At 44.3% G+C, this 13,865-nt stretch overlaps 1 protein-coding gene across 1 annotated transcript; it reads left to right on the top strand.

The window, feature by feature from the left end:
- Nucleotides 1–1,955: 1,955 nt before the first annotated feature.
- F10 (coagulation factor X) lies at nucleotides 1,956–12,878 on the top strand. Its single transcript, XM_036392166.2, has 8 exons — nucleotides 1,956–2,197; nucleotides 4,412–4,572; nucleotides 5,978–6,002; nucleotides 8,241–8,354; nucleotides 8,918–9,058; nucleotides 9,678–9,928; nucleotides 10,695–10,812; nucleotides 11,546–12,878. The coding sequence occupies exons 1-8, from the start codon at nucleotides 2,122–2,124 to the stop codon at nucleotides 12,085–12,087; spliced, it is 1,428 nt and encodes a 475-aa protein (XP_036248059.1). The 5' UTR covers nucleotides 1,956–2,121; the 3' UTR covers nucleotides 12,088–12,878.
- The last annotated feature ends 987 nt before the right edge of the window (nucleotides 12,879–13,865 follow it).

Raw genomic sequence — 13,865 nt, forward strand, 5'->3', positions numbered from 1 at the left:
TCTCTCAGTGTTGTTTGTAAACTGGTGTATCTTGTCAAGCAGGCAGAGAATGACCATAACAAATCAGACACAATGTCCCTTCTGTTCTGCATCCATTGCTGCTAAAAATCAGAGCTACATGCTGAGAGAGAGACTATCAGCTACACATCATGCAGACCATAAACCTTCCTCCAGCCACTCTCTCAGCTTCTGGTAATCAATGAAGTACAGACTTCCTGAGCCAGAAGTTGCATTAGACTGAACAGTCATGAATGAATGTGTTGTCCATAACTGTGTGCAATCTCCTTTGAACACGTTTATGCTTCTGGCTTCCATAACTTCCTATGCTATGGGTCCTGTAATATAATGATGAAATAGCAGAAACAAAAATAGAAAAGGTGCTTCTTTTAACTTATGTTAGAGCAGCTTTCTCCAACAGTTGCAGTGGCAACAGGGAGATTTGAAGGGAGGGACTGCAGACACTCTCCAGGACAAGAAATATGGGAAAAGGTTGATTCCATATTTACAGGTCTGCTATGAAAACTTGATTTAAATCTTCTTGCACCAAGTATTATTGCTGTAAGGCTAGTAAGTGCAATATTTAACCCTATATTTATGAGTGGTAAAGAATACCACTGATTTAATCTTACCTTTGCCTTGGTATTATGCATGTCGATAAGAGTGCAAATGAAAGGGAATGTTTATCAGTTGTCCAGTATAATCTCAATTGTACTCTCTATCCTGAGATCTAAAGCCAGATCAGGATAATTGTCTACCCCTCTGCAAAACACTGAACAAAGACCATTCACTAAAGTCTTAAGGCATGAATGATAGAACCTGAAGCTCTCTGAAAACATACACAGTTCAAAAATGTACTTTCTAACCTTAGCATGAAAACACTGAGAAGGTGAGGAAGATAAAACTGAACTAGGAGATTGGGAAACAGTTTAACTATCTCATGCAGAATTTACACTCTAGATTGTTCAAATAATGCAGAGTATCAACTCAATCACAAAAGCTTATCAGCAGGTAAGACACAATTGATCATACTCCATTATTAGGGGAAAACATTGTCATTGTATGGTACATACCATGCAGTACTGAACATCCTATAACCTGTTTTACCAACAGAGAAGGAAGTTTTACTGTTCATTTAGGTAGTGAACTGAACTAGGAAAGGCAGCAAATTTCAGAGACCTGAAAAACAAGAGATGTTACAGTATACATGTATACATGCACTAGAGGTTCTCCTTACTCCTAAAGAGAGTCCAGTCTCAAGGAGAAAGTAAGTAGTAACCAGCAAATAAAGCCTCATTTTCATTTAGATAAGGTGCTCGGCACTTTAAAACCATCCCTGACGACCCCTCAAGGTAGAATAATTTCTATTTACCATGATCCACAAGATTTCTCCTCTATAACATTCCAGTGAAAATGCTGGTATTTGTGATCAAATCACCTTGCAGAAAAAAGGGTAAAACGCCAAAAGAAATCAGTACTAATAACTGTTGCACAAAATTACTTTTTCAAACAAGTCTGGGTTTTAGATCTTTTTTTAATACAACAGCCTGCTTAGGAAAGCCAAGGAGATGAAGGAGAGCTGATGGCTGGCTCTGAAAGCACCGAGGACGTGGCCGCCGCAGCGCACTGTGAATCCCCCCGAGAAAGGGGGGACAGATTGAGGCCAGTTTCAGCCGAGGTCCCTGGTCCGGAGCGCGGATCCAACAGGTTCCAGTGCTGGATGTGGATGGGACACACGGCCGGGAGCGGCCCGGGACGGCGCTTGCTGCGGGCCCGGCTGTGCCCAGCGCCGGGACCACGGCGGCTTATTGAGGCGAGATTCACTTCCCCTCCTCCAAAATAAAAGGTGCAATTAAAACCAAACCAAAACAAACCCCCACGCTGCCTTGGGCTGTGAAAAAAGAAACCAAAAGAAGAGCAGCCACATCCCCCCGACTGAGAAATCCCGCCGCGGCTGTCACCCTGTCCCGGCGCTTCCGCTATTTCTGGGCAGGGTAAAGCTGCGCGGCTTCAGTCTCACCCCGCCCGAGGGGGTGAAGACTTCGGCTCCCGTCTGTCCCGTCCCTCCCGTCCGTCCCGTCCCCCCGTCCGTGCCGTGCCGGGAGCGGCACCGGCGGGGCCGCCATGTCCGGGCGCCGGCTGCTCCTGCTGCTCCTGCTCTGCGCCGCGCTGCCCGCCGGGCTCCGCGCTCAGGGAGGCGGTAAGGCGGCTCCTTTCCATGGTTTCGGGAGGGGGGAATCTCCCTTCCCAACACTCCTGGGGGCAGGCGGGGGCCTGCCGGGTGAATGCCGCAGGGGTGCCGGTCGGTGCTGCGGGCCGGGGGCGCACCGGGAGGGACAGCGCCGGGGAAGGGGAGCGGGCACCCCCACGGCTCGGCTTCCCCGGCAGGTTCGGTTCCCACACGGCCGAGGGCTTATCAGCACCTGTGCCGACCCGGCACAGCGCCGTACAGCGGCGAGCTGAGCTGCGGGGGCAGGCAGCTGCCGTGGGCATCGCGGGGACGGTGTAGGAAGGTGGGATTGCCCGCCGCTCGCAGCCTCAGGAGCTCCCTCTCGTGTGTGAGGGGAAACGCGGCCGAGTCGCGGTTGGGTGCGCTTGGCCGTGGAGGAGCTGGGGCACAGCGAGGAGCAGGTCCCGCTGCCCTCTTGTGCCGCCAGAGTCAGCGCCTAAGTCCAAGGTAGCATCAGCAAATAACTTTTCAAAAGCTGTTAACTCTTCCTTCAGTGTGTCAGACTGCTTGGGGTTTAAAACAAGGTCTTTGGCATGTTTCTGGAATATCCTGCTTCGGTTGACCAATGCCTGTTGCTTCTTGATGTCTCTAAAGAAGGGAGTATGATGGAGAGCTTGGGAAAGAGAAGGAGCAGCCTCAGAAAGAGGCTAGTTCAAGTCTGCAAAAACATCCGCTAATCCGGGTGGCGTGAAAGCAAAGGAATACAGGGGTGATAACCCCACCGGCTGTGTCCTGTCCATTTCCTGTCGCTGAAGAAAGGGATTTGAGGACAAATAAGATAGTGTAGTGGGTGAATGAACTAACAGTTGCTGAGCTGCAAGTTAAAAGTACTTTCTGTAAGCCTTCCTTGAGAGGAGCCTTTTCAAAGTAAGTGGGGTTTCAAATTATATGAGCATTGCTTAATATAAATAACACAATCAGAATTTGCCTCCCTGAGGAGGAGTTCACCAATTTCAGTGAAAGCAGAATAAGTCTCCTCTGTGCTCACTTGGAGGATATTAGGGTATATAATTACTTTTAGCAAGTTTATTTATCATGGAATTAAGCTGCATGAAGAATGCTCCAAAAGGAATGTGCAAGCCTCCCAGTGAGCATAAGTCATTGTCCTTGAAGTCACATCTGTAGCACACTCTTCTACACTCCAGCCTAAAAAACATTGTAAATATAGGAAATATTGGAAAGTATTTCCTTAGTGTAAATTCCAGGTGCTAGAACATGATTAAATGCCAACTTCCAAACTCTTCACACTTTCCCAGAACATATACTCTTTATAGGGTAATTAGCAATTTACTTAATCCCGGGAGGTCATTTTTGCCCTGCCCTCGGCACTGGTGAGGCCACAACCTTGAGTGCTGCATCCAGTTCTGGCCCCTCAGTTTGGGAAGGACATTGAGACACTTGAGCACATCCAGAGGAGGCAACGAGGCTGGTGAGGGGCTGGGAACACAAACCCTGTGAGGAATGACTGAGGGAGCTGGGGGTGTTTTGCCTGGGGAAAAGGAGACTCAGGGGTGACCTTACCACTCTCTACAACTCCCTGAAAGGTGGCTGTAGTCAGGTGGGGGTTGGTCTCTTTCTCCAGGCAGCAGCTGACAGAACGAGAGGACACAGCCTTAAGCTGCACCAAGGGAAATACAGGTTGGATATTAGGGAAAAACTTTTTATGGAAAGAGTGATAAAGTACTGGAATTGTCTGCCCAGGAAGGTGGTGGAATCACCATCCCTGGATGTGTTTAAAAAAAGACTGTATGTGGCATTCAGTGCCATGTTTTAGTTGAGAATGTTATGGCATGGGTTGGACTCAATGATCTTGAGGGTGTCTTCCAGCCTAGTGATTCTGTGATTCCGTAATCTTCCCAGCATTCAGGGAAAGTCATTCTATTCAAGACTGAGTCTTGAGCAGGAGCAGCAGAAATATAAGCCCTCATTGGCAACCTTTTCAAGATTAAAAAGAGTAGGAGACAATTTTGGGGTCCTATATTTTGTTCTGAGGCTACTGATTCTCAGAGAGACTGCTCTGAGAGATCTTGGGATGTATCAGCCTGTGTGAGGACTAACCTCACAGGTAATGTTGTGTACAGGTAGTGTGGTCTGTTTTGGCTTTGTTTCTACTTCACTCATTTGTCGTGACTCTTTTCCACCACCAAATGTTACCCACCTGTATAATTTTTCTCTGCTATCTAGTATTCATCAAGAAAGAAAATGCTGACAAGTTCTTGGAAAGAACAAAACGTGCTAACTCTTTCTTAGAGGAATTGAAGCAAGGGAATATTGAAAGAGAATGCATTGAGGAGCGCTGCTCAAAAGAAGAAGCAAGAGAAGCTTTTGAAGACCAGGAGAAAACTGTAAGGATGAACTAATATGAAACATAGGTCTATATATTTCATGTTTAAAAATTACTATTCATGTCCTTTGAGCTGGTCATCAAAACTCACAGGTTGTTCCCAATCACTTAACACAAATAGTGATTGACTGTGGGTGGAATTGCTAAGGCAGTAATCATCCCATAACAGTTTTAATGTAGCTCTTGCATGGCCATCCCAGGTTAAATCCTCCATTCTTTTACCTGTTCTGATCTTTCAATTGCCATTGAAAGTTAATTGACGTTCAATGGCTTTGCTGCTATCAGTGTTGAAAATACATTCACCCTATCTGGGTTACATCCCTGAGTGCCATCACTGTGGTCAGGGCAGTCCCTAAGTGCCATGACTGTGGGAAGGCTGAGAAGGCAAATGCTGACATGGAACCTCATGAGGGAATTTTACTGAATTTATCTCAAGCAGCTTTGCTTGTCATTTTGTAGCTCTTTTTAATTGAGAGAATGTATACTAATAACAGTTCATAAATGCCTTAATGTTGACTGGAATGAAGTTTGTATGACTCCTGTGTCACCTGCCCTACCCCAATGGCTTGCTTAACTTTAGACAGAAATGTGATTTCCCCAAGCAGAAGAGAAAGTTAAAGAGATGGGGGAGCTGTGTGGACTGTAAGTAGAAAAGGTGGTTTTGCAAACATAGGCTGTAGCTATATGGCTGTTTAGAACTACCCTGAAACTGGAGCTAAGGCCAGATTCACTTCCCTTTAGCATTATTTGATGGCAAAAATGTTCTTGGAGTGACCCTGAGGTGTCCTGGGTGGGGAGTCCTGGGTGCATCACCAGTGTACCTCTGATCATAAATGTTGACTTACCTGTAGCAGAACTGGCACAGCCTGTTCTGCCTGGTGACCAGATGTCACTGGAAAGGACTGTCCTGCACAGACAGCATCCTAGAGTCCTCAGCGCAAATGAAAAGGAGAACACAAATCAGACAAAATATTTTTACATGTCAAGATTTGTGAGGTCCTAATTGATGGGAGTGTGGGGTGGGGATCAAGACTGAGAATTTGGCATTACGGGAATATAAGTAAATTTGGTCAAAACTGGTGGAAAGATAATTCTGCAAGAAATCAAGTGGCTTACACTGAATGGGTGACACTGGAAAAACTCTAAGGAGGTTCAGATATTTCTGAAAATTGCATGGGACTTGCTTCTGTAGAGCTAGGCACCATATGGATCATATGGTTTTAAGTTATTAAATGGTAATAGTGGGCTGCTAGGCACTGTATGTATCTATAATGTAAATATTTCCTTTAACAATTGTTAGCTGCAAGTATCCTGTGTATGAAAAGTCCAATATTTTTCTGAGGAATTTGGTAATTCTTATCTAACTCTATTTCTTTTTCTTCTCCATTTCCCACACTTACCTGTAGGAGGAATTCTGGAACATCTATGTAGGTAAGAAACACTCTGTGTTTATTTAGAAGATTAAGCTTCCTTATTGCAAGGTTTGAAAGGATGCACCCCTTAAGTAACCCCTTCCTGCTCCCTTGCTTCCTCTCTTTTTGCTCTGGGACACCCTCATGTTGTGTTTCCTCTGAAAAAGGAATCTGATTTACTGCCTGCTGTTGCTTGAACCCAATTGCTTGATTTGAAGGCAAGGTTCAGCTGTCTCCAGTTGCTGGACTGACTTTTGTCCTCTCAAAAGAATAACAGTGGTCCTTTGCACACAAAGGACAGTGAGGAGCAGAAACTGTGTGTGGGACTGCCAGATAGTTTTCCTTCAGAGGGACAGCCCCAGACAGGAGAATTCAAGATGCAAAGAGTCACAGATGAGAGTGTGTCTTAAATGCCCTAACCAACACAAAGTTAAAATACATTGCATAGTCATTTGCCAGTTTCTTGTCACCTTCCATGCCAGTGTTGTTGGTTCTTGTCTTAAAGAGCATTTTTTGGTTGTGTGTTTTGCAGGACTGTTTGGCATTCAAGGAAAATATGCCAATGGATCCAATATGCCAGTAGATACTACCTAACAGTTTTCTGGTTTTTTGTCTAAATATGTGAGTTTTATTTATTAGGGTTCTAGTGTTTGTAAGCATTGTGCAGGGACAGATTATATTGTATTAATGTTTGATAACATGTTCTCCAGAAAGTATATGTCCAGTTTGCACACTGGGTGGACTGCATCAAAAATGTTGGCCAAAGACAGCTCAGCTTTGTCTTTTGGAATCTGCAGAAAAATGAAGACAGTTGCCATGAAGAAGACACAGACTTTCACAATCCCCTAAGCACAGGATGAACTCTGCAACCTGCAGACTAAAATTTCAAGCAAAGCCTGTGTCAGTGTTACAGTAAAGAGGATTGCAATATTTTAAACCATTTTCTTATGAGAATACAAGCAGCAGAATATCAGTGCCAATGCTCTTAGCAGAAGTGTTAGTTTTCATACATTTTAAGCCACAATCCACAAATGCTTTATGAGTGTTCAGAAGTATTGAAAACCACAGCTATGTTCAGCCAAGTTACTAGAACAATTTGTTCTTACTTCCTACTTTAGTAGGGTGTTCTGCAATTTGTGCAATATTGATATAAAACTCATTACCACAGCTGCAACTACAGTGTAGGGTAAGAACTAAATAAGTATGTTTTCTAACAATAGGATGCTGCTTAGCTAAGACTACTACGGAATAGAGTGCTATGGCACTGCAGAGGAGGCAGAAACCAGAAGTTATGATGTAGGCCTTCAGTCTGTCTTTTTTTTTTGGTTAATGTTGGTCTTGTCTTCCTTCTGTTAAGCATGGACATCAGTTTCCAGAGCCTCCATGGCTGGAGCATTTTTAGAGTTCTATGTTTTGGCCACGTTCAGGTAGAAGATGGATCTTGATGTGTGGGTGCAGTACACAAAGCCCAGCAGCTGTTCCCCATGACAGGCAAAGCTGCAGCAGATGAGGTTATAGTCCAGAAATCCCACATAGGGAGCAATGCTGGATCCTTAGGATGAGTTGCTTCTTGCAAGTTGTTTCTGCTATGGACATTGCTGTTTCAACTGCTCCAAAGAAGGGCAGAACAAATGGTAAAAAAGGGGGATAAGAGCATGATATATAAAGCAGCAAATTATCAAGTGTCATTTTTCTGGATATCTTGCATTTTGTATGAAACAGAGCAAAAACTATAGGGAAATGCAAGGGGCCAGAAGTTCAGTATCTTTAGGCAGCAATTGCAATGTAGAAATGTCCTGTCAGCTCTTAGAGGCTTCACTGTATGTATATTCTGACCACAATCATAGTATCAAAAAATACTCTGAGTTGGAAGGACCCACAAAGATTATTGAGTCATGATCATTCACAAATGAATGGCCCATACAGAGATCAAATCTGCAACCCTGTCCATATGAGCACCATGCTTTAACCAGCCGAGCTAATTTCTTTACCTTCCCAAAAAAAAAGGGCTTGTGTGCATATCCTAATACAGTGGCCACCAAAAAGAGATTGCAAAACTGAGGATATAAAGGTGAATCATTGCAGGTTTGGAATGATTGTGTTTATACGGTTTGTTCCATCTGGAATGTGGCAACTCACAGGACCTATGTTTTGAAAGGAAGGATGAAAGATGGCTTAAGAAAACTAAGAGCCCTTCTGTGGCCACTGAAAATGCTTGCACACTTACAGTAATTTGGGGTTTGGTTTGTTCTTGTAGATGGGAACCAGTGCAGTTCAAATCCTTGTCACTATGGTGGCCACTGTAAAGATGGAATTGGTTCCTACACTTGCACGTGCTTGGATGGTTATCAAGGCAAGAACTGTGAGTTTGGTAAGTTTCTGCTTTAGAGAACCATGGCGGTGAACTTCCCAGGGAGCTTTGTAAGGAAGCAAGTGTTGCATGGAAATCCTTCCTGAGGCTCACTTCTGTGGCATAGAGCTGCCCCTGTGACAGGGGGGGTATCATTAGCCCAGAAGTAAGAGCAGGAGTGTGGAATTGAAGTTTAGTCACAGGACCAAGGGGCAAGATGAGGAGTTGGAGTTTTTAGGGCAGGAGGGAGGAATTGTGTGAGGATTTCCACTGATTATGTTCTGTGTTAGTGTTTTGTTCATTGTTCCCCTGACAATTTGTCTCTGCTTTTTGAGCTCACCATGCCATGGCCACTGGGCCCACTTGGACCTGGCAAGTACAATTGGTGTGCTGGATGTGGCTGCTTTGTAAGGCACAAGCTGATGTTCAGCACTCACATGAGTTATTCCTCAAGGGTGCTTCAGGTGCTTGGCAGGTGGGGATACAGATCCCGTTTAAAGAGGGTGTTTTGTTTTGGAGAACTTCCAGATCTTCTGTGAAGTCAGTGTTTATGTCCAGTTTTTCTGCCATCATCTCTTTTATAGTCATACCAAAGTTCTGCAGAATAAACAACGGGGACTGTGAGCAGTTCTGCAGCGTCCGAAGAGATGGGCAGAAGGATGTGGTGTGCTCCTGTGCAGATGGGTATGTTCTAGCAGAGGATGGCAAACACTGTGTTGCAACAGGTACGAAGCCATGAGATAAAGCAATAGCAGTGGTTGGTGAGACTTGTTTCACTGTTAAGGGGTGTCTTGGTTTGCAGTTGAGGAATGTCTTTTGAATCACCAGTATCCTACATGACATAGACTCAAGAGTAAGGCTAACTGATTTATATTTCAAAAGCTTTCCATTTGTGAGGTGTTATGGTGGAGTGGATCAAAATGTACATGATTTTGAACCCTTTGCAAGATGCCTCTCAGCAAATTACCACAGTAAATTCCACTGTTGCCAAGAAGAAAGTCATTGCATTAATAACTCATTTTCTTAAATGCTTTTGCACATCACATAATTAGCAACCTGCAAAACTTTTCTTCTCTAAACCTTTCCTTTTATAGAAACTGAAAATGTTAGGTAATTATAATCAGCGCTATTTACACATGTACACTGTAGCACTCTTATGAAAAGACTCGTCAGAGGTTGTCAAAAATATTCTCATGCTGTTGTTGTTCTTAAATCGTTTTAAAAAATAACACATTGCTCTTGTGACCCATATTACTTCACTCTGTTTCCTTGTAATTTCCAAGAAGTTTTCTCTTAGCTTGGTGTTTCTTTCCATGTCTAATTTTATCATTCTTCTCTTTACAGTAAAATACCCTTGTGGAAAAGTTTCTGTGCAAAGGAAAAAAAGGTCTTTTCTTTTACCCACTGACCACAGCAATGTAACAAGTGATGAAGAAGACCCTCCTCCATACGAAATGACCACAGAGGAGAACTTTGTAATTACCACAGAAAGCCCAACACCTCCACCTGACAACAGGACAAGCAGCAAAACTCCCTATGTCGATACCAGGATAGTTGGTGGGGATGAGTGTCTTCCTGGCCAATGCCCATGGCAGGTGAATGGAGGGGGCTTTGCCCTGCCTGTGGGGAGAATGTGTCTGAGGGAAGGGGAGCAGAGGCTCCTTCCAGCTGGGAGCCTTCTGAACATGACCCATGTCACGTGCAGCGGCAGTGAGACGTGGCTGAGCTGTGTGACCCTGGGCACTTGGATGTGCTGTTCTGCAAAGTGCAGCTTCACGGGGTCAAAACAAAAGGCTGCGTGCCATTTCAGGGGGAACTGCCTACCCTATCCCCAGAGAGGACTTTGGGTCATGCTGTTCTCCCAGGCCATTCTTGCAAGTACATTTTGGTTCTATCTGAGACCATCCACCCAGGCAGCACACGCAAGTGCATGCCACATAAAGCCAGCATTTTGGTTCAGAAATACACCCTCATGTCTCAGTTTCACCCTTGAGTTTGGGTCAGCCAAAATGAATTCCTGTATTTGAACATTGTTTGGGGGGTAAGTCCAAGGGATGTGGTGATCAGGCATCTGCACTCTGCCTGCTCAGTCAGTCAATGCCTGAGGGACGTTACTCAGCACTGGCAGTGAAGTAATGTGGAAGGCAAATGTTTTAACTTCACATAGAGACAATCAGGACTCTGTAGCAGTCAATCTGCAGCCTCTGCATGTGGGAGTACAATGCTAGGAGATACATGGAGGGCCACATACATGTTGCAGTAAGAGGCATCTCTGTAGTGTGCAGAGAAATCAGCAGCTTTATAGCTCATCGACATTAAACTGCACTTCCTCCTTCTGCCCTTACCTGTTTTGCTTCACAGGCTGTTCTGTTAAACGAGGAAGGAGAAGAGTTTTGTGGTGGAACTATTCTGAATGAAAATTTTATACTTACTGCAGCTCATTGCATAAACCAATCCAAAGAAATCAAAGTTGTTGTTGGTGAGTGATTATTTCTTTTACTCCTCTGAGGTGAGAGTAGTTGTTCTGCCGAACCTTCTGTGCCTTAAATCTCCCATGAGATGTACTCGTGATTCATTAAGGTTTGTTACCTTTTTGCTGCTTTTTATAATTTCTTGTTATTCTGACCATCCTTCTTTGTAACAATAGGTGCCTCTCTTTCTTCTCTGCCAGATAGCTGAAAGGGATTGCAGTTAAATATTCTAGAAATATTGGTTATCTATGTGTTCAGCAGAGCAGTGTTTCTGCAGGAAGCTCATCATTCCTGGCACTTCAGAATCATCCAGAGTTGTTCCTGCAAGAACCCTCAGGAAAGCTCTGACTCATGGAATAGAGCAGACAAGAACAAACTCAGATTTCCCATTGCTTTCCTTTTGAGCCAGCTTCATCTTTGCACTGTTGTAGTCCAAACCCTGTTCTCTTCTCTAAGCCAGGCTCAAGCTCCGGAAGTGCTTCCACACAAAATTGCATGAGTTTAGCTGAATCAGCATATGCCTTTCTATAAACTGCTACAAAATCTCCATAGACCTAATCTCAGGACCAAAGCCAATCCACTTGCTGCTAAGAAATGTTGCCTGTTTACAGTTTCCTTCTGTGGTCTAAGGTCCTGGACAAAGTACTCAGAATGAATATACTACTCTCTTCCTCTGTCAAGGTTGTTCTGAAATTCTTATACTTTCTCCACATTGATGACCCTTTTAATGCTCTTGTGCAGGTGAAGTGGACAGAGAGACGATGGAGCAGTCTGAATCAATGCACACTGTGGATAAAATATACGTTCACTCCAAATTTATTGTTGAGACTTATGATAATGACATTGCCTTACTAAAGCTGAAGGAACCTATCACGTTTTCAGAGTACGTCATCCCAGCATGTCTCCCCAAAGTAGACTTTGCTAATGAAGTTCTGATGACACAGAAGTCTGGGAGAGTTAGTGGCTTTGGGCGGGAATTTGAAGGCGGGCGAACGTCCAAAAAACTGAAGGTGCTCGAGGTGCCCTATGTTAATAGGAACACTTGCAAGCAATCCACTAACTTAGCCATAACTGAGAACATGTTCTGTGCTGGTTATGACACAGAGCAAAAGGATGCTTGCCAGGGAGACAGTGGTGGCCCCCATGTGACCAGATACAAGGATACCTATTTTGTTACTGGAATTGTTAGCTGGGGCGAAGGATGTGCAAGGAAAGGCAAATATGGGGTCTATACCAAACTCTCCCGGTTCCTGCGCTGGGTAAGGACAGTCATGAGTTTGTAGTGGTGCTATGTCCCTTGATCTTCCTTGTTACCTGCCAAGGTGCAGGATTGGAAATGGAAACTTTCTTATCCTGCATATCTGCTAGGTTGGTTATGAGATCTCTTTAAAGTTATGGTCTGCTTCCATTTGTATTATTCCTGACTTTAAAGCACAACTCTGAGGACTGTGGGGGTCTTTGGAATTGGTTGAATGAGGGAATTCCCCCAAGCAAAAAGGCTGCTGAGTGGGGTCTTTGGCTTCTTTTCATTATTTATCAATGGCCATTGTGGTTCCTATCAGTTGTCACGAGTGCTCCTACCAGAGGCTTCTAAATATGTTCTGAAGAGTCACTAGTCATGATGAAAGCAGGAAGGATGGGAGTCACTAAATCCTCATATTGCAGCCATCTGGCTCAGCAGGGAGTTTGTCCTCACTGGAGTTGTTTAGCTTCTACCTTCAGATGTGTTCAGAAGATGAAGGGAGCAGAGGATCTTGCATGGATAAAGCTGAGACACAATTAATCAATATGTGATGCTAAATAATCACTCATTCCACAAAATGGCCTGCTCAGATCACAGCAGCTCATTAAAAAGGGGTTTTGCTTTATAAGTATTCTACTTCTAGTTTGATTTGTACACTCTGCTCATCAGAATATATATATATGTCCATATTCATTGTTTTCTGTATCTTGTTCTGGATTGTGTATGGCTGAGGATTGGAAAGCTCCTTGCATGTGTATTGTTCTAGATGTTTCAGTTAGGTGCAATATTGATGTACACCAGCATTTGAAATAAAGCATTCTCTTTTTTTTCCTCTTTGGTTGGGTTTTTTTCTAACAAAGCCCCATCAGCCTCTAACCCCCTTAACAATTCAATGGCTTTTCAAAGCTTCTCTAATCTCTTATGTTCTGTGCTCTGAGGAGCACTGCACTTCCTTAGGCACCTGCTCCATCCCTCTCAGGCTTTGAGCTGGTACTGGCTCGTCTCGCATTGCAAAGCAGACTGACAAACCCAAAACACAACTCTGCAAACTGCAAATATTACTGCAGCCAGCACTGATTGTGGGCAGGAAAGTGAGTGGGCAGGTCAGTTATCTCAGCTTGATGGTCTTGACCTGTATAACTCTTCAGTGGGCTTACTTCCATGTTTGCTCAGCAGTGTTTGTTCCCTGAATTCTGTCCACTGTGTTCCTGTTAAAATCCTATAGGTGCTGCTCCTTGTGCTCAATCAGGGTGAAAGATCCCTTGCCAAAGGAAAGCCTCAGGTGTGGGTCCTGCCCAAATCCTTCTTACATACTCTTGCTAAGGGCTTTCTTCTACTTAAAAGAGCTTGAGGTCTGAAGGAAAACTCAGATTGGGCTGTAGATGGGTAGCTGAAGGCATCCCTTTATGTCCATTGCTCTTTCTGTGCCAGCATATCTGCCCTGCTGAGAGGACATGAGTGAAAGGTGCTTGCCTGTGAACCACCTATCAAAGGTCATAAGCAACCCTAGAGCATGCAGCAAATGGAGGAATTAGAGCACATTCTTTTTTTAATGTTGACAAATTATTTGGTAATGGTTTCACATAACAGAATTGAACAGATTGCAAAATCCAGGAAAATGGGACACAGCACACAGCTGCTGAGTAAGCTGGTGGATTTTGAGATACTGGAATTCCTCCTGGCAAGCAGACATGGCTGGCTTAGGCAAAAGCTGACATGTACCAAGGATGGTGGACAGGGAGGCTCTAAGCTACCTTCTAGTGCTCAGGCTTCTTCAGCCTTCAAGGAAAAGCCAGTCCTGAGACTAAAGGGAGGAAA

The sequence above is a fragment of the Molothrus ater genome, chromosome 2 (assembly GCF_012460135.2).
Source record: "Molothrus ater isolate BHLD 08-10-18 breed brown headed cowbird chromosome 2, BPBGC_Mater_1.1, whole genome shotgun sequence".
NCBI lineage: Eukaryota > Metazoa > Chordata > Aves > Passeriformes > Icteridae > Molothrus > Molothrus ater.